The sequence below is a fragment of the Pseudoliparis swirei genome, chromosome 13, assembly GCF_029220125.1.
Source record: "Pseudoliparis swirei isolate HS2019 ecotype Mariana Trench chromosome 13, NWPU_hadal_v1, whole genome shotgun sequence".
NCBI lineage: Eukaryota > Metazoa > Chordata > Actinopteri > Perciformes > Liparidae > Pseudoliparis > Pseudoliparis swirei.
This window is the reverse complement of record NC_079400.1, coordinates 7,712,371-7,733,007: the sequence shown is the minus strand read 5'-3', so window position 1 is coordinate 7,733,007 and position 20,637 is coordinate 7,712,371. Positions and strand designations below refer to the sequence as shown.

Here is a 20,637-nt window from a genome sequence, read left to right as displayed (position 1 = left end):
ACTGCAGAAGCTCCACCACATGGACCAGGTGCCCACGAGGACGGCACAGACAAGTTCTCGGCTTGTCCGTGAATAGAGGCGCCGTCGGATGCCGACCAGAGTTAGCCTCAGATGCCAACGTGAGGTCAGTTTTTCATTGTGTCCCAGATCTGCTTCAACTCTGGCGGACACCATCTATATAGTCTCCTGGGGGGTCTGGGGCGAGGAGCGGGATCTAGGTAACCAACGATTACCTCGTCCGTCCAGCCTTTGCAGAAACTGACCACTAATGTGAGTGGCAAAACGAAGTCGGAGGTCAAAGGTCAATGTTTTCTTATGACTGACTCAGACGCAGAGCACAGCCTCGTAGAAGATTAACCAGTCGATAGTAACGACGACAGCGACGCCAAGATCAATGCACCAACCGGTGATCCCCGCGGGTTAAATGTGCTGAAGAAGAAGCCTCTCCTCTCTCAGCCTGACATTTACACACTTTGGATCAGCGGACTGAAAGAAAGACGACAGAGAGCAGAAAGGTGAAAGAAGGAGGAGTTAACAGAGAAAAGGCAAAGTCCAAACGTGGGGCGTGTGTGTGTGGGGGGGTGGGGGGGGAGTTGAGAACATACAGTATTTATTTGTCTGAGTGTGCGTGTGTGTTTGTGTGTGTTGTGGTAGCGCACACATTTCCATTGCTGCTTCCCGCAAATGTTGCCTCACAGAGGGGCGAGGGAGAGGGGGGGTGGTCATGCACGCCAGCTCCATTCTCACACACATACACACACAAACACACACACACACACAGGTACAAAGCCAGCATGAAGGTTGATTGGAAGCGTGGGAACAACAAAGAGAGAAGAAAAGGCCAAACAAATCATTACAAAGCATCTTCTCCAGTTTGAATCCCGGTTCTCCTTCATTACCTTGACAGTGACAGAGAACAGGCGGCTGTTGCCGAGACAAAAGCTTGTTACCGAGACAAAAGTCTTGGCGCGGAACCAAACAAAATAGCAGAACTTATTTTTATCCAGACCGGCTGGAAAAAAGTGTCACTGTTAAAGCTCCTTGGGGAAAGACGACGGGGATGACGATCCATAATATTTGAGGGTGGTGGTGTGTGTGTGTGGGGGGGGAGAAGGATTGAACGAAGGAGAAAGAGGAGCGGGAAATGGGATTAGGAAAGGGAAATTGAAGAGGACGGAGAACTGGGGAGGGGGCTTGGGTGAAGGAGAACGGGGAGGAGACATACTGGTATACAGCTACAGAATTGATGTGATTGATGTCCCAGACTTTGAGGAAATGATGGAGCTCAACAGGACGCCGCTCCTTTAAATATAAAGCCACGTTTGCCAAGATGGGAAGGAAAAAATGAAGTTTTGGCTGAGTCTTAATTCTGTCTTTCAGACCCTCTCACAGTGATTTATTGTTTAACATTATCATCTCCAACGTATTTCTTTTTGTGCTCATGAAGGAGAAAGTGAACTGTTATGTGGACGTTTTTTTTATCCCAGTAATTTTAGAAAGGTCCCCCGTCCCCCCGTCTTACTTTCCATTGTTACCTCTGAAACAGGAGTTGTTTGTGTCTGTCTGAATGTCAAGGGAACACAAAACTTCCTGAAAGTGATTCTTAAAAACAAAACTAAAAAAACAAAGTAAAACCAAGACTCAGATTTGATCAGAATGTTTTTTATCTGTGTTTGATTAGTGCTCATACTTTACCTGTGATCCATATTGGAGTGGGAGCCTTTTCACATCATAAAATGTTTTGATCTCATGTGGCCACTTGACAAGAGCACTGAAATAGTACCACGGTGATGCTTACTATTATTATTATTATTACTTTTGGTCAAATCTCAGTCTTATTTCCTCACGTCAACACCCAGTTTCTTTGTTTGTTTGTTTGTTTACATGTGTTGCACGAGTGACCCACATGTGTTATGTGAATCATTTTGTCTTTTATAAAGACTCTCGCTAAAGGCTGGCCACTAGTCTGGCAAAGATACAAGCTGTAATATCTGAAATGACAAAGCATTACATAAAAAAAGGAAAAGGAAACGTTGCACATATTTATATTTCTAAAATATTTCAATAATTTATATTAAAGAGCACTATTTTTACAAAAGTCAATGTGTTTGCCATGTGTGTTACTTCACTTCTCTGTTCTCTTACTCCACTGAGTCAATATTGACTTCACTTATCGTAACGTATTGTTAAGGCGGACTGTATTCCAGCAAAGCCCCGCAAATAGATTACTGACGGGAAAAATAGGATTTCCTCGTGAAACAAAGCAATGTTTATTCAGTCGGCAGGCTTTAAAGGAGCCGGACCGTCCCAATACGAGCGCACACACACACACACATTCATCATAGGGTTAAAATCACTGCAATCATCACTTATTGTTTTCTCTGCTGGAGCATTGTGGGTAAATTCCAAAGGCATGGGGAAACATATAGTAAGGGGCGTGGGCACGGTTTTGTCAGATGTTCCCTGCAGATGTACACAACACACAGTGATAAAGGGATTCCCAGAAGCATGCCGTTATGTTAACAAACACACACACACACACACACACACACACACACAATTTGACACAGCAGTTACTGTGTCGAGAACTCACTTTGGGTTGGACCTAACTGGAAAGGAATGCAGCCCGGTTTTATACATCCTGCCTGAGGGCCTGAGTGAGGAAGGTGTCTTCTTCAGAGAGGGGGAGAGAGAGAGAGAGTGTGTGTGTGTGTGTTTGAGGTCAAATAGGTGAAAGGGTCCACGTGGAAGAGATTTATGATGGTCTGTGGTTTTAGTGTGCAGCCAATGCAAAGTGTGTTTGTGTGTGCTGATTGTTGTTAAAAATGAAGCAAGAGGTGAGTTTCTTCACTTCAGTATTCCTCAAACACACACACACACACACACACACAGTTCCAATTCCCCGCATACCTTGTGTTCTATCTGAGGCTGGCTTCCAGGAAATGAGGCACTTTAATTGAGTTGAGTTTTTACGGTTTGACTCGTGATGGTGTGTGTATGTAAGCGCAAATGAGGTGTCTTTGTGTGAGTGGGTGCATGAGAGAGAGAGAGAGAGAGAGAGAGAGAGAGAGAGAGAGAGAATGCCACCTGAAGCGACGACAATAGAAAAAAAGCAAAAGGAGGCAGAAAGAGCATTGAGTTCAGCTCAGAAGGGTTATACATATAAATCTATATATATATATAAATATTCACATTAGATTATTCACCACACATACACATACATAGACACTCACCACTCACAACAACCCACATATATACACACACGCCAGCCACAGACCTCTTAGGAAGTGAATGGACACAGTTTAACAACTGTTTGTGCAGCTTACCTCAGTGCAGGTATAGCTACAATAACTCAAAAGCCCAGTTTCATAGTTCCCTATTTTGCTATGACACTTGGAGGAAGAAATGTGTGTTGAAAGTTGCTGTGAGTGTGTGGGCTGAATACAGATAATTGACTTGAAATGGGAGCAAATCCCCACAGGCGAAGAGATGATCAACAATCACATAGTATGTGTATAATGTTTAGTCATTCACATACTTTTGGCTGTAAAATGGCAACGAACTACCACGATTGAGCTTCCCTTGCATCTTAAGAGCAAAGTGTGTGTGTGTGTGTGTGTGTGACACTAGTTCTTTATGGGGAGGACTGAGAGAGCCATTATAAACACATAAAAAATGACGTAGCTCAAACAGCAACGAGAAAGCCGTCTTCCCAAAATCCAACCTGAGTAATTCAGTTTTATACACAAACACATTGTCTAAATAAGCCAGCTCGGCTCACTATGACTCACTGTGTTCCCCACAGTTGCCTGGTTAGCGGGGCTGGAATATTCTTGCCTGCATCCTTCGCTCCTCTCGTGAATCTCACACACTCATAGAAAGTCTTTCCACCATGATTCATTTTTTTTGGGTAATGACTGTGTGTCCAGGGCTCAACGGTTGTCAACAGTGTCCCCGGCCAAGTACAACACCCTCAAACAACTGAGCTTGGTTCGTTTTTGTTGTTGTGTGTGTCGTTTTTTTAACAATCAAAACGTTCACGCTAAAGTGTGGACGTAAAAGCTTCGACAATGTGTTTCAATACAACACAAGGAAATATGAAGCAAGTGGAGCGGTGAGGGAAATGCTTTCAAAGTGACTGATAACATTTTGCGGTATGATTAAAATCTAAGTGTTATTAACAGTTTATGTCTTCGTTTCTTTTTTTTAATCTCATGCCAATGTCAACGATGTCAAGCGTAGAAGGTGGAAAGAATATTAAAGGGTCCGGGAGTATGCCTGCAACGAGCAATCCACAGTGGTCTTCCAGGAAGGAGCTCCGGTTTGCTGATTATTTCTTCCAGGAAGGCTTTTTTGTTTGGCTGATCTGCGCTTATAGGAAAGACGTTTGGTTGGCCCATCAGCTTGAGTATTGTCACAGCCGCTTCTGATAAAGCCAGACCAGCTTCCAGGAAACCAGAGAGTTACCCTCCAGCATTCCATCATTCCTCCACCATCACCGCACAGAGGGAAGGAGAGGGAGCAGGAGGGGTATAACAGGGACACGGATCAATAAAAAACATATGAGAAGCATACAGATGCACTAAAAAATGCATGCATGTATGCATTTGTGTGCTTGAGTGTGTGCGCATGCATGTGTGTGTGTGTGTGTGTGTGTGTGTGTGCAAGAGACACACAAACACAGCCTTGACAGGCTCTCACTAACAAGCTCATTGTGACATATTAAAACCGCAATATTTTTCTGAACTGACTACACCACCATCCCCCCTACACACACGCACACAAACACACACACACACACACACAGCAGCAGCATCTGGAACTCATTGTAACTTAACTGAAATTGATTTCCCGTAACACCTGGACAACCTGACGGATGGGTGTGCCCGCTGTTCCTGGTTGCCGAGGCGACCTGCGATGACCTGGAACGTACGAACGTGGTTGTGAAATGCAGTTGTGAGACACGCTGTGGGAGACGCAGCCGCGTTGTCATGGGAGGCGGCTGTTTTTATTCTCCATCCACAGCTGTGCGTAGCGGCGAAGACGCTCGGCTGCCAAATGGCTTACTGTAACGGCATGGACGCAGACCAAACCCTCCAACACTCTCAGGTGTCACTGTGTCCCCTCTGCCAGAAAATGGGGCTGCATAAGATTTGAACTTGAGACTGCAGTGGACACATGAACACTCTCTTATGCACATACACGTGTGGTGAGCAAGCGGTACAAATCTACACATGCAATGTCAATTGTCTGAAAGACATTTGTAAATGTCTAATTGATGTGAGTATCAAGAAAAAGAAGTAAAGATGTCAACCTGCTATAGTAGTAACCAAGTCATGACAAGTCATCGTCTGAGGGACATAAATGCCTGTAGAACCATCTGTTGGCCAATCCATTGCAAATATGTATACATATTTAAGAGGATATATTAACATTTCAGCACAAGAGAAAAAAATTAACTCATTATTATTCATCCTCTGAGGACCATGTCTGAACAAAATGTCACGACAATCCATCTCTTAGTTTTTGAAATATTTTTGCAAAGAAAAAAAAAAAAGGATTCACCCTCTAGGGACAATGATTATCTGTACGTAATTTCATTCACAATTCACTGGATAGTTGTCGGGACACAGACACTCCCTCACTCACACAGACTAAGTCAACACTACTACCATGTGTAATGTGTATGAATTAGCAGCAGTAGAGAAAGTGTGGGAGGGTGTCAGTTACATAATAAAGAATAAAGAGGAGATTAAAAAGGCTCCACTGGCCTTGGCGTTTCTTTATCAATACTCTTACATTGTGGCTTCCACATTTGATCAAATCCTTAACTGACTCTATTGTACTGATTGTACACTCCATTTGAAGAGGTCTTCTCTGCACATTAAACCTGACATAGGCCTTCTATCCAAACTGGACATTTTAAATATGATCAGCGGCGCTTTACTGCCAATAACTGGCAGGCTGCTCTGTTTCGTCCCAACGAGGATCCGATTGGATTAAAGCAGCCTCATAGCTGAGCCCCCTGCACCGAGTCCTTTCAGCCATTGACCTGCCACTGCACGAATCTCCCAACAAATGGCCCTTCACAGGCTCAAGTGTGTATGTGTGTGTGCACACTTAAAGGTGCAGTGTGTAGGATTTAGGGTGAATCCAGCAGGGACTTTCCCTGCGTGCTAAGCGTGTAGTTGAACTACAGTGGGCGACACGAAAACTTGAAACAGCGAATGACCCTGTCCAGAGCCAATGTTTAGTTTGTTAGTTCTGGGCTGTAGAAACATAGCAGCCGGTTCCATGAAGAGGACCCGCTCCGTACGTAGATATAAACGGTTCGTTCTAAGATAGCAGAAACAAAACCGTTCTTACATGCTAAAGAAACATCCTGAGTAATATTATATACAATTTCTGCCAATAGATCCCTTTAAACGTGACTCACTGTTCTTTCAGGCTGGTCTCATTTAGCATTCATAGCTTCACCCAGGAAAATTGAGTACGCCGTAATTCATAGATATCCCATAGACTTGTTTTGTATGTTATCCACGTATTCATGAACGAGGAAGTTTAAAAACGGTAAAAGCACACACAAGGCGGGTGAGAGAGGAGGCGGATCAGTGAAACAAACAGCGATCTTTCAGCCAGGAGACGAGCTGCTCGATGTGAAAATTAAAAGTCAACGTTGATTTATTCGTCACGTAACTTGCGTGATGTAGTTACGGCATTTCTGTGGTAATCTTAACACAAACAACAAACTTTTCCTGAACCTAACGAAGTGGTTTTGTTGGCTAAACCTTTCCTTTGAAGACTAAAGTATTTTTGAAAAGACCATATACATGTATCGAGGGAAAATTAACACACGTTCCTGACAAAAATAAATACCTTTCTGGAAGATATTTTGTATTTGCTGTATGATGATTTGTTGGTTCCTTTCAATGATGATGACATCTGACTAATCATTGCTCTAATTGAATATCCATTCTCTGCAATAGGTGCATTTAGTCACATAAACACAGACCGTCTCATTGTATTGTAATGTGAAGGATCACAATTTGTTCCAGAAAGAAGAAAACAGGGGGTCCGCTGTCTGTGTGTGTGTCTTGGTGTCTGGATATCTGGACATCTGTCTGGACATCTGTCTGGATGTCTGTCTGGACGTCTGTCCTGGTGTCTGTCTGGGTGTCTGGAAATCTGGACGTCTGTCTGGGCGTCTGCCTGGACGTCTGTCCTGGTGTCTGTCTTGGTGTCTGGACATCTGGACGTCTGTCCTGGTGTCTGTCTGGGTGTCTGGACATCTGGACGTCCGTCTGGGCGTCTGTCTTGACGTCCGTCTGGGCATCTGTCTGGGCGTCCCTCTGGACATCCGTCTGGGCATCTGTCTGGGCGTCTGTTTGGGCGTCTGTCTGGGCATCTGTCTTGACGTCCGTCTGGGCGTCTGTCTGGGAGTCTGTCTGGGAGTCTGTCTTGACGTCCGTCTGGGCGTCTGTCTGGGCGTCCGTCTGGACACCCGTCTGGGCGTCCGTCTGGACATCCGTCTGGGCATCCGTCTGGGCATCCGTCTGGGAGTCTGTCTGGGCGTCTGTCTGGGCATCTGTTTGGGCGTCTGTCTGAGCGTCCGTCTGGACATCCGTCTGGGCATCTGTCTGGGCGTCTGTCTGGGCGTCTGTCTCATGGACCACTTCAGCTCTGGGAAAGTTCCTGGGAAAGCCCGGTGTCTCAAGTGTATTGAGAAACAATATTATGTTAAAAAAATGCATTGCTGCTTTAAAGCGAGAATGTTTGAAGCAACGCTTTTACACGTGTGCACTATGGGTTAGCAGTTAACAGTTGGTCGTGAGGCCTTATATAGGCTTGTAAGTGTAAGACAAAAGTTTAACAGTGTCACCTGGTGGTGGTTTGTGTTATGACACAATTGGAGCATCCCCGCTGGGTTAGAAAAGACTGACACATTTTTGAGCCATTTTCCTATTTGGTTCCCAATATAAAAATGAATGTGATCTAAAGTATGCTGTTATTTCATTTAGAAAGTAGTGTCCCCACGTGTAACCTCCTAGTCTGGCATCCTCACGGGGCAGCAAAAACAAGTGTGTGTGTGTGTGTGTGTGTGTGTGTGCATGTGTGTGTGTGCGTGTATGTGCGTGTGTGTGTACGTGTGTGAGTGTGTGTGTGCGTGTGTGCGTGTATGTGCGTGTGTGTGTATGTGTGTGAGTGTGTGTGTGCACCAAGCAGTCAATGCAAGAGCCAATCGGGGAGCTGCATAGACACTGAGCCCCCCAAGTACTGCTGGTTTATAGGGCCCAGATTCAGGGAAGTCACATGACTTCCCAGTGAGAAAGAGAGAGGGGGGGGGGGGGGGGGGGAGAGGAGTGGGCAATGTGGGAAAGGAGGATGAAGAAGAGGAGTGAAAAAAGGGTCAGCAGGGTGTGAGGGGTGAACTGAAGGTCTGGTATATAAAGGGAGGAGAAAGAAAGGTTAAAAAAAAGAGATGCCACTGTTCTCGGAAGTGAAATTGTCCAGGCGGGTGTCTGTAATTACAGCTGAATGAACAAAACAATAAATGAGTGAGAGAGGAGAAGTCGGTAAGTGGCTGAATGAAGGACGAGATGAATGAGTGCACACAGGCAATCGTGGTTGCAGTTAATTACTACAGCGGGTAATCTTGATGGTCTAGTAAACCCTGCCTCATACTGTCATATAACTCTCTCCACCACATCACTTAAAGGGACAGTTCACCCAAATTACATAAAAACGTAGTGGTGGATGATTATGGCAGAGGTTATGAATGGCTACAATGGAAGTGACTTAAATTAACTTTGAGCACTTAAAACCTTTTAAGATCGCAATTTTCTGAATACTGTAATACATCCGTTGTTCATTGGGACTATTCATTTGGAAGGAAGTGGTTCCAACGAAAACTAATTTTTCCGATGTCATGCTTCAATCGGTGGTAGAGACAGAAGAATATCTCAAACCCCCTCAGGTCCAATGATGGGAAATCTTAAAGCTTCAGCATACAATGACACTTTGGAGTGTGCATCCATCTTTGCTTCAAAGGTGTGTGGGAAAGCCCTTTCCCGTTTCACCAGGACAATACCCAATTTATACAAAGTGAGGTCCATGAAGAAATGGGTTTCCTTGATTGTTGTGGGAGGACCTGACTGACAAACCCATCACACTCACTAATGTGTGTGAGGCTTGAAGCAACACATTATGTGATTATGTTTAATAATCATTTCCTTATATTCAATTCTGTAGCTGACAGGACGCCAGTGCGGTGACATAAACATCGGGGTGATGTGGTCTGACGTTTTGGTTCCTTTAAGTTCTCACGCAGCAGCATTTTGAATGGGCCGAAGCTTTTTGAAGGTTCTTTTGGGAACCCAAAGGATTAGGAGATGAGAAGATTTCAGTAGTCAATCCTTGAAGCAATAAAAGCGTGAATGAGCTCTTGACATGAGTTTGGCTACATTAGTAATGCAATAAGAAAAAGCTGATGTTGTTACTGATTTTCTGTGACTTTCATGAGTCATGATAACACTAAGGGGCATTCGTGTCTCGTAAAATGTAAGTTCCAGAAAAACTAAAGTAAATTGTGAATTACGCTTCGAGGCATTACGTTCACCTTTGACATATCACAAAAAAGTTTCAAAGGGGTAAAGAAAGGCCACGCTTTGACCCAGGACACTGCTGCACATGTCCAATGTGGATGAATTGTATATTTTTTATTTTGTTTTATTTCAAATTTCATTTGAATCCAAACCATGATGTTGCAGTTTTGTAGCACTTTTAGTTTAGTTTTGTTCGTTAACCACATGTTGAAAACCTTTATCACTGCGACCATTTGGCCCAAAAGAACGTAACTGAGAGTACACTTCAGTTGTCCAGGAACATCATTCTGTAGTAGACATAGATAGATAGATATAGATAGAAACATACATACATAAATACAAACATATACATGGATAGATAGATGGGTAGATGGATAGATTGATGGGTAGATTGATGGGTAGATGGATAGATAGATAGGATGAATGTAAATCCCTTCAGGCAACGAGACGATCAACAATCACATAATATGTGTGTAATGTTTAGTCATTCACATACTTTTTGCCGTAAAATTGCAAAGAACTACCCCAATTGAGCTTCCCTTGCATCTTAAGAGAACTGTGTGTGTGTGTGTGCGTGTGTGTGTGTGTGTGTGCCACGCGCGTGTGTGCGCGTGTGTGTGTCTGTGTGTGAGAAATAAAGCTTGTCCACATGGTCCTTGACATATGAAGGGGGGAGTGGGGAGGTTGAAATGTGAAACAGATGTTACTCTTGTTTCACAGTCACTGATGTCGACACCTTTAGACTGCAGAGGGAAGAGTGTGTGTATGTGTGTGTGTGTGTGTGTGTGTGTGTGTGTGTGTCTTTTGTGTGTGTATGAGAAACCTCATTTGAGGGAAGGCTTCCCATAAACACCTGTTTTGTTCCAGTTAATAGCTTTCGTCATGGTGAAGAAATGATGGCCTGAGAAAGAGAGAGAGAGAGAGAAAGAGAGAGAGAGAGAAAGGGAGAAGGGGGGTCACCTCCATTCCCCTCCTTCTGTGAAAGAGAAGAGCTCGTGTGGGATGAACACATTCGTTTATTCATTCGGCCCGTCTATTTTCAGCCCAGTGGGTTTATGGTTATTGGAAAGGCGTTGCCGTCTCGCTCCTTCCCAGAAGGAGTCAATATTTCTCCCTCTCCTTCATTTCTCCCTCTCTGCCTTTTTTTCTTCTCTAATTCAATATTTTCTCCAAAACACCACTCTCCTCTCTCCACACAGAGGCAAGGAATACTTGAAGGCATCTGAGAGAAACAAAACACACACGCACACGGGCAAAAGTGTGAGGTTACAGGAGCAAACCGGGATCCCGGAAAAACCAACTCCTCCTCAGGCCGTCTCTCCTCACAGCTCCCCTTCGCCGCTCTGTGTTGCTTACATCTTTATCTCTCTTCGTTCGCGGCTCTTGTGGGGCTCTCGAGACCGACTGTGGCCTTTTTACGACGCTGATGTTTGCTAATGACTTTTAATGACGACTTGTTATGGCTCATAAAACCCGGCTCTGTTACTGGCAATATCAACTTTAACTACAGTGTGGTGCGGCCCTGATAACACACACTGGGACCTCCAGCGAGTGATTAACATCCGACAAGACAGCGTGAGCGTGCCAGCGAGTGGGAAATGTGTGTGAAGGGGAGGGAGACGTGAATGTAGTCGTTGTGGATGCACTTGTGGGTCAGAAAGAAAAAAGTGAGTATCAGAGGGAGGTGGGAGTCGTTTTGTAATGAGTGCAAATCCCTCGCAGCCTAATCTCAGTCCACGGTAGATACATTTACAAATATTGACCAAGTCCCGGAGGCACGAGGGAGCCGGGGTTATATTGCCGATAAAAATAGAGTTACGGGCTAGATATAACCAGTTCAGTTTGGGCCCAGCCTGTGGCCCCCTTATTTAAAGTGTTTGTGTAGGTGTGCGTAGGGAGATGCAGATTTTGTGGGACATGCTTTCACCTCCTTTTTCACTCTCTGTAATAAGATAAATGGATGATGGCTGACAGCTCGGAGGAGTCAGCTTTACAGCTCGGCGCGGGGATAAAGGTCAAGCCAAAAGCAGGTTTGTGACCCCTGAAGAATCTGAGGGTGTCACTCGTGGCCACAACACAGTGTAAACACATCATACACCGACAGACAGACACACACAGATGCACAGGGACACATTTTCGCATGTAAATGCCTCACTGCACTGAGGATTAATGCAGGACACAGTTAAAAACATACTCAATGTGAATCACGATGTCTGTTTGCAGATAATTGTCGAAAAGTGGAATATTTTGAGGGAAAAGCAGTATAATTCAGAGGGCCAGAGGAGGATTAGTGTGTCTGAGCGGAAATGAGTAACTTAAGTATTCAAGGCTGATGATAAAAGAAAGATTCTTCTCAACGAACACGTTTTCTGTGGTATAGCAAGTCACAGAAGACGAGAAAAATGGGATGTTGACCGCTCAGGTACTCTTTAGCTCAAGGAGGGTTAAAGAGGAGATGTCACGCTTCATGTCACATGGACAGTAAAATGTGGTCTGCAAATAACATTAGTCCTATGTCCATCGCGTCACATAATAGCCCAACATTGTGGCAGACATGCTTCGATTTTAGTATCGTCTGGTTATGCTGTTTTTTTTCAGTAGGTTGTCGTATTTATTTGTGATTTCTGTCAGAACCGGATTCATACCAAAAGGCAAACAGTTGCAGAAAAAAACAGCACACTGTATTTATGGTTTTCATCTTGGTCCGGGGATAAGTATATTTTACAGAAGTGTATGTAATAAAAGTTGTGAAATAATTGCTTAAATCAATGTTTGCTCATCTGATTACTGTCCTGCTTGTGTGTGTGTATGTGTGTGTTGACGTGGTGAAACGGTTGATCTTTTCCTCGCTAAAGATTCTTCACACGGTGGCTCTATCAGGGGTTTGTCACGGGGTGAGGCTCAGTTGCAGAGAAACAGGCTGGACTCAATATGAATAAGAAAAAGTTCCAAAAACAGCAAAAAGTCCAAAAGGGGGCAGGCGGGCAGGTCAGGAAACCATAGGGCTCAACGAAGACAGAATTAAAGACAACAATCCAGCAGGTGACAAGGGAAATACTGACACAATATATAGGGGGGGAAACAGGTGTACGGCATGAGACACTAACGAGACAAGGGTGGCTGAGGGCAGGTGCAGGGAATGAAACAAACCAAGGAGACATGAGTGGCTGAGGGCAGGTGCAGGGAATGAAACAATCAAGACAGAGGAGACACAGAGCAGACATAGAAGAGACACAGAACACAGGAGACACAGGAGAAACAGAACAGAGTGTTACAGGCTCATTGATTTTGTTGTGTCATCGAAGCAGCTACATTTATTATTGTAAGACATATAAGTAGTGATGGTGAGATGAAGCCTCATGAGGCATCGAACCACTTCAGCCAATTGGTTCGAGAAAGGGTTCATTTCTCGAAGCTTCATGTGCTCACGAAACCACCTACTGGCCAAGTGTATAATCACAGGCAGCTGTATCTGAACCACATAATGTGATGCATTGCATTTTTGTGTCTGTTTTGGCTGTTGGGAATGACTATGAATTAAAAAAAATTATGACCAAATCATTTCTGTATATACATTATCACATATGTGCATAATAAAATATTTTTTTAATGTATTCTGTGTGTGTAAATGTTCCCAAAATGGTAGTATCATATGATATGGCAGGTTGTGTAATAATGTTATTATGTCACTTTAGGAAAATGGCATGGGCTTAAGCAGGCAGAGGACAGTGAACGTGTGTGTGTAACTAGGAAGAGGGGACTGAATATGCTTGTGTAACTTGGACAGTGATGTACAGGACAAGGGACATTTTATTCATTTTTATTCAGAAATAACAGTTTCTCAACAGTTCCATCTTATCACCTATCCTTCTCTCCTCACTCTCCTAACTCTCCAAACTATCTCTCTCTCTCAACTCTCCAAACTCTCAACCAACAACCCACATTTTGAATGGAGCCTGAGGGGATTATATTGCCAGGGCTCTCAAGTTTTGAAGACAGGCAAGAGTGACATTTCCATCGAGGAAACGCCCCCTCCATTACTCGACACACGCTTCGAAGCGTCGGCACATCTCGTAACAACACTACATATAAGCTATGTATAATTAATTTGTTGTACTCATGTCAATTCATCAAAATCTAGGCTTAACACTGTTTTTACTCATTGTTTTTCTTTAGTTTTCACGACCAACTCATTTTATACTGTAATGTGTGTAATATCAAAGACGGCCAGCAGATGTCGCCATCTTACCACAGAGTTATTGACTATTTTAAAGGGGCACTATGAGGAGGAACACACAGACCTGCACCAGAGACGCAGACGCATATCTCAGGAACAGAAGGAAAATACTAAAAACTTCCTGTTCAGGGCGATAGAACTCAAAGCCTGTTATAATGAACCGCAGGAGCAGGATAGCCCGGTTTGATTGAAGTCTGTGGGCTGCGGGGCTGTCCAGTGATAACATTACATTACAGTTAAGCCTTATCTAGATGACCCAGAGGCCAGTGATGAGATGATCATTGAAAGAGAAAATGAGGCAGCAAGTGTTGTGGCTAAGACACTCAACAAACTCAAGAAATCCACATTCAAGTGAGCCGGCGTAAATGAGCTGACCCAACGGCACCGGCTGGGAGGAGCAGCCGAGCCCGAGACCAGAAAGAAATGCCTCCGACAACCAGCCACACACCAGAGACTGACATGCATACAGTCGTGAGGGATGTCACAACAGAAAATGGCAGAAAATAAGAATATGGTATTGGCTTCCATGAGCACAGACACCAAACAGGAGACAGACAATGGGTTAGAGAGGTGCTCGGAAGAGAAGCTGCATGGCCTGCCAGGACAAAGGTGAAGGAGAAAGCTGCAACCACTGTTTCATGTGTGGCCAGGCTCGTGGGTGCAGGGCTCCTTATCAGCCTCAGGCAAACAGGAGAGGGTTGCTGTCGAGTGAACCGCAGGAACCCAACAACAACCCTCAGATTCCAGACGAGACCACAACTGCTTGCAAAAGGAGGAACAGGGCAGAAGACTAAAGAAATGTAAGGGGTGTTCAGTCACAATCCTCTCTGTGTGGTGATAAGTCAAGTTGAGAAAAAGGTAACTGAGGAGGAAGAAAAGATGAAATACCAGTTCTGTGTAAAGGGACGAAAAGGGTTGAAAGGTAGCCTTGACAAAATACCTGTGAAAGCACTCTGGGACACGGGGTCAGGCAACAGTGATGAATGATGCCCGGAGCGTTAAACACCTCCATCACTTTCTCAGATTGTCATGGCTGCAAGACCCACCAAATGGAGTTGCAGCCATGACAGAAAGAGCATGTATTGATTGGGTACTTGTAAAGGGTTCTACAGTATACCAGTGCTTGTGTCCAGTGACCTGAAGGTAGCTGAGGATCCCAGAGGCTTCAATGTGATCGATGAAAGAATAAATACACAAATAAAACAGCCGGGAGTGACAACAGATGTATGTGTTGCACAAAGAGTTAATATGGCATTGACTCCACTGCTGCTGAGACCTGCATGCAGTCAATGTACACTTAACAGATGAGGAGGAAGTGATTTTGAAAAAATAGTCCTCCTTACTGGAATTTCATACTATGTCAAACCTGAGTGACAGCAAAGCATAGGATCCCAGACATGGAGGTGAAGGGGTACCTGCAATTGAACCAGATTCAAGGATATTAATCAATTTCTGCATCTCACTACTGCATTTTATTTCTTAAACTACAGTGCAATTTTTATTCTATAACTTGCTTTTTGACTGTTTTTAATGTTTTAATAAATGTTCTTAATTTCCTTTTATCTTTTTTTGATGCTTATAATAGATGTATGTGAAGCACCTTGAATCGCATGTTGATGAAATGTATTGGACCAATGAATTTACCTTGCCGCAAGACAGACAGCCTATCCCGTCAAGACAGGTCCAAGCAGGCTCATCCTGTCAAAACAAGGATTGGGTAATGGCAGCGAATGTATTGAGCTCTATTTTCACACTGAAATCGTAATGAAAGGAGACAGAACAAGTGCGGCTGCAATCGTCCTAACCTGTCACACGTGTGAAGCTCTTGTGGAAGTTTTTGTGCAACTTTTTGAAACCTTTTGAAAAAACATCATGTCCTTGAAAACATTTTCCAGCAGAGTTTTGTTTAAAGTTTTGAACCATGGTCTCGCAGCTGCCGCGGTGGGATGCAGCTCTGTGCGGGGCTATTACATCCTCAAGAAACCCACGCTCCGAGGACCGGGGCGGGGCGCCCACATCCGGGTGGTTGACCTCCGCAGTGACGTGATGACCCAGCCCGGGCCAGCATTGAGGCAGGCCATGGCGAAGGCGGCGCTTGAAGATGACCTGATGAAAGGAGAGGAGAAGATTTGCGGTAAGAGTCAAAGCAACTGACATATTTATGAATTACAGAAACTAACATTAGTTTTTAAGGCACCTGCAATTCATTCGGGTACACGTTGTTTTGAGGCTACTTTTCAGAAAAATTATATATTTTTTGTCAGATGGCTCTAACGTTACCCACCCGTGTCTTGACAGAACGACTATCCTCACAGCATGACTCTTCTTTTTGTCCTGTCAAACCAGTCCAATGATATCCTTGAATAAAACAAGGCTTTTTGACTAATTATCCAAATTATACCACAAGTGTGACATCCTCAACCTCTGAGCCAGAGGAATCTAATGTGATCTGTTTGCACTCTCCATTTGTCTTAAAACATGGAGCTCTTCGGTCACATAGGAGTGTTGATCCATAGTGTGTTTGATAAAATACAACATGAGGCTTATTTGGTACATTATAGTTTCATTCAGAGTGAAATAGACTATAAAGTTGGGTACGATTTAAGGTGTGGCTAACTTTTTTTGGAGATCAAATCTTTTATTGTTTTTCAAAATATGCACATGCAAAGGAAAATATGTACACATTGTACGTATACAAAGGTACTCAGACAAAAAACTGAAAAAACGTATAAAAGAATATAGATCTAAATACGGGTTGTCACGTCACGGGCTGTCCCAAGTGCCGTCTAGGGTGGGGCAGTGCAAGGGAGAAATAAAAACTGGCAAAAGTGCAATGTTTAAAATGAACAGGAAGGTTTATTCTAGTGTTGTTACGAGATGGAGGGGGGCGTTTCCTCGAAGCGCGTATCGAGGCTTGCTTCATTTAGGGGAGGAGCCAAAAATGATGACGGCCGAAGCCTCGCTGCCCGGCTGTATCACGTGACTGCTTCGGGAAGTGGTTCAGATATTGCCGGGAGGTTTGACAGCAATATAAACCCCTCAGGCTCCATTCAACATGTGGGTTGTTGGTTGAGAGTTTGGAGAGTTTAGAGAGAGAGATAGTTTGGAGACTTAGGAGAGTGAGGAGAGAAGGATAGGTGATAAGATGGAACTGTTGAGAAACTGTTATTTCTGAATAAAAATGAATAGAATGTCCCCTGTCCTGTACATCACTGTCCAAGTTACACACGCATATTCAGTCCCCTCTTCCTAGTTACACACACACACGTTCACTGTCCTCTGCCTGCTTAAGCCCATGCCATTTTCCTAAAGTGACATAACTTTATTACACAACCTGCCATATCATATGATACTACCATTTTGGGAACATTTACACACACAGAATACATTAAAAATATATATTATTATGCACATATGTGATAATGTATGTACAGAAATGATTTGGTCATACATTTTTGTAATTCATAGTCATTCCCAACAGCCATAACAGACACAAAAATTCAATGCATCACATTATGTGGTTCAGATACACTTGGCCGGCCAGTAGGTGGTTTCGTGAGCACATGAAGCTTCGAGTAATGAACCCTTTCTCGAACCAATTGGCTGAAGTGGTTCGAAGCCTCATGAGGCTTCATCTCACCATCACTAGTTTATTCATTCCAACAAAAATAAGAAAAAGTCCATAGTCCAACAAAAAGCGTCCCGGGGGAGAAAAAGGTTCTTTAAACAAAAACTTATCTTCAAACAAAGTCCTCCTCTGGGTTGTTCGCTTGGGCTTGGGCTTGGGCTTGGGCTTGGGCTTGGGCTTGGGCTCCTGGCTTGTCCAGCTCCTTCCCTCTTTGTGCTCTGCCCTCTGTCTCCTCTTAAGCTTCCCAGCCCTGCCTCAATTAGATGTCCTAAGCACCTGCAGCTGGGTGAGTGGTGAGGCAGTCTGGGAGCTGTAGTTTCCAACTGAGCGGCCATTTTGTCAGGTGGCCGCTGTAATCGAGTGGGAACATAGCGTCCCTCCAGTACCTGTCCCCTTGTGATGCCACAGGGTAGACATGCAAAAACCTGCACACATTAACATATGCACATAAGGTGTGTCTACCCAGTAATTTACCTGTCGTTACCACAGCGTTGTCTGGTCTGGGTGTTTTATTCTTTGAACTTTTACGCTTTCACAGTCAGTATTGAGTTCATGAAAGTAAAGTCAAGATCCAAAAACATATTTAATGTCTCTCAACAGCTGTCAAAGTGCCAAGATTGCAACGGCCAAAAACTAACTAAACTAAGTGCCAAGCCTTGAAGCCTCAAAAATTTGTTCCATACAGTAATGAATTCATAGAATATTTCAGCATGCTATGACTTGGATCAGATGAGCAAGAGTTATTTTAAGCAATGAATTCACGACTTTTATTGCATACACTTCGAACCAAAGTTTTTGAGGGTGCATGTACAAATCCGGTTTCTTGAGTAATTGCAACTAAATACTATGCTGACAAAAACATATAATAACCATTCAATACTAAAAACTAAACAAGATGTCTGCCACAATGTGGGGCTATTATGATGTGATGCGATGTGACAGACATTGAAGTAATGTTATTTAATTACCATTCTTTTTTTATTACATTAATATAATTTGTTTAATTCCTGCAGAGTTGGAGGAAATTACAGCCGATATGTTTCAGATGGAAGCTGCACTGTTCGTGCCTTCTGGATCAATGGGCAATCTCATCGCAGGTGAGCTGTGCCTTTATTGGCAGAGTCTGAAAACACTTTTCTGACTTCAGAATAGTCAATTATGGGCAATATTTTTTCATGCAGTGATGGTTCACTGCAGGGAGCGCGACGACGAGATGATTGTGGGCGACCTGTCCCATATACACATATACGAGCAAGGAGGGAGCGCACAGGTGAGTGTCCCACAGCAGCAGACGGGCCTCCTTCCTCATCTATGAACATGCATTCATTGTTTGCATGTGTGTTGACACAGATAGCAGGGGTCCACGCCACCACAGCGACCACTCTCCCTGATGGATCATTTAACTTGGAGCAGCTGGAATCAAAGATCCGCCACAATTACCCCATCCCCCACTACCCCCGCTCACGCCTCATATGTGTGGAGAACACACACAATGTACAGGGAGGGCGTGTGCTGCCTCTGACCTTCCTGCAGGAGGTATGTGTGTGTGTGTGTGTGTGTGTCTGTTGTACTATATATAATTGCCTTCCTGCAACATAATATAACGTGCAGAAGCTCTCACAGGTGTGTTTCTTTTTCCAAGGTTCGTGCTTTGGCAGATAGATACGGTCTGTCAGTTCACATGGATGGAGCCAGAGTGATGAATGCTGCTGTGGCACAGAAGGTGCCTCCATCCACCATACTGCAGCACACACACACCGTCAGTGTGTGCCTCTCCAAGGTGGGACTGCAAAACACAAACACACACTCACAGAATTGGCCAGAACATACACATGATGTGAACCAACAAAGAGCTTGTAGATGAACAAAGCAGAACTTCTCAAAGTCTTATTCACATTCCTCTGTGTACCAGGGGTTGGGTGCCCCAGTGGGGTCCATGCTGGCTGGACCCCGAGACTTCATATCCAAGGCGGTGCGATGCCGTAAAGTTCTGGGTGGGCATATATTTAAAAGTGGTATACTGGCAGCAGCTGGAAAGCTGGCTTTACTGGAGATGGTAGAAAGACTGGAGGAGGATCACCGTAATGCAAAAACCTTTGCTCAAGGTGAGCAGCTCTTAATTCTATAAATGAAATAATGAACTGCCTGCTCATAACTTCTTCTCTTTTCTTCTCCAGCTCTGCTCGACTGTGACCCTCCTCTATTCGCTGTAGACATGGCTGCCGTGGAGACCAACATCCTGCGTTTCCATCTACGGGAGTCCAGTTTCAGCCCCTCTGAATTTTGTGACCGCATGTGTCAGGTTGGCGAGGGAGAGGAGGCAGCACTGGGAGAGGGGATACAAGTTCTCATGTACCCTTTTTTCGGAAATTCAGTCCGAGCCGTATGGCATTTCGGGATTTCCTCTAAAGATACCCAGCTGGCCATCCGGAAAATGCAATTTGTGGCGTCTCAGTTCTTGGAGGAAAAAGTCAGGGCCTAGTGAAACCTGATGCTTCCTAAGGTGTGTTGTCTAATATATTGGACTGATCTGAGTGAATGAACAAGAGATTGAATTTATGATTATGATTATTATGAAAGCTTTTATATCAGCTGATTGAAGAATATTGTGGAAAAATAGAGGAATACCTTGAGGAATGAAGAATTGTCAGGGAAATTGTCATGGTCTGAGATAATCTGTGTTTCTATGTGAAAATGAATATGTTCGGACACTAATGAGAAAAATGACAAATCCAGACATTTGATGGTTCCATGTTCTCAAAGTATCTATTGTTGGTGTTTTTGTATCACAGTTTACTAATTATCTTTGGGTTTTAAAGACGTCAAAATGTCCATTTCTTTCATGATTTCTAGAGCAACAAGCAATCGATTGACTGAGAAACCCTCTGACAGTTTAATCATTTTTTTACATACCTGTGAGTTGCAGCCCGAGTCACAATACAATCATTATACTTTATAATATCCCTTGTGTATGTGTCTATAAACAAATAAACTATATATATATATATTTTGTTGTTGTAGTTGTTGTAATTTGGCAATGTAATTCACTAACATTACTACCATAAACTGCAACCTCATAATTTACCAACTCGTCTTAAAAACAATAGGAACAACACATTCATTTGGATTAAAATTGCAGGTTAGTTGTAATGGATTACAACTGGAGTGAC

General features: G+C 43.8%; 1 protein-coding gene across 2 annotated transcripts; it reads left to right on the top strand.

Moving 5' to 3' along the window:
• The first annotated feature begins 39 nt into the window (after positions 1-39).
• tha1 (threonine aldolase 1) lies at positions 40-20,477 on the top strand. Of its 2 annotated transcripts, XM_056429962.1 has the most exons (8): positions 40-124; positions 15,773-15,973; positions 18,481-18,564; positions 18,649-18,737; positions 18,818-19,003; positions 19,110-19,247; positions 19,380-19,572; positions 19,645-20,477. In XM_056429962.1, exons 2-8 carry the CDS (start codon positions 15,886-15,888, stop codon positions 19,947-19,949), a joined length of 1,083 nt encoding a protein of 360 aa, XP_056285937.1. In that variant the 5' UTR covers positions 40-124; positions 15,773-15,885; the 3' UTR covers positions 19,950-20,477. The 2 variants fall into 2 exon arrangements, with proteins under 2 accessions (XP_056285937.1, XP_056285935.1); XM_056429960.1 differs by lacking the exon at positions 40-124 and having other exon boundaries at positions 15,679-15,973.
• The last annotated feature ends 160 nt before the right edge of the window (positions 20,478-20,637 follow it).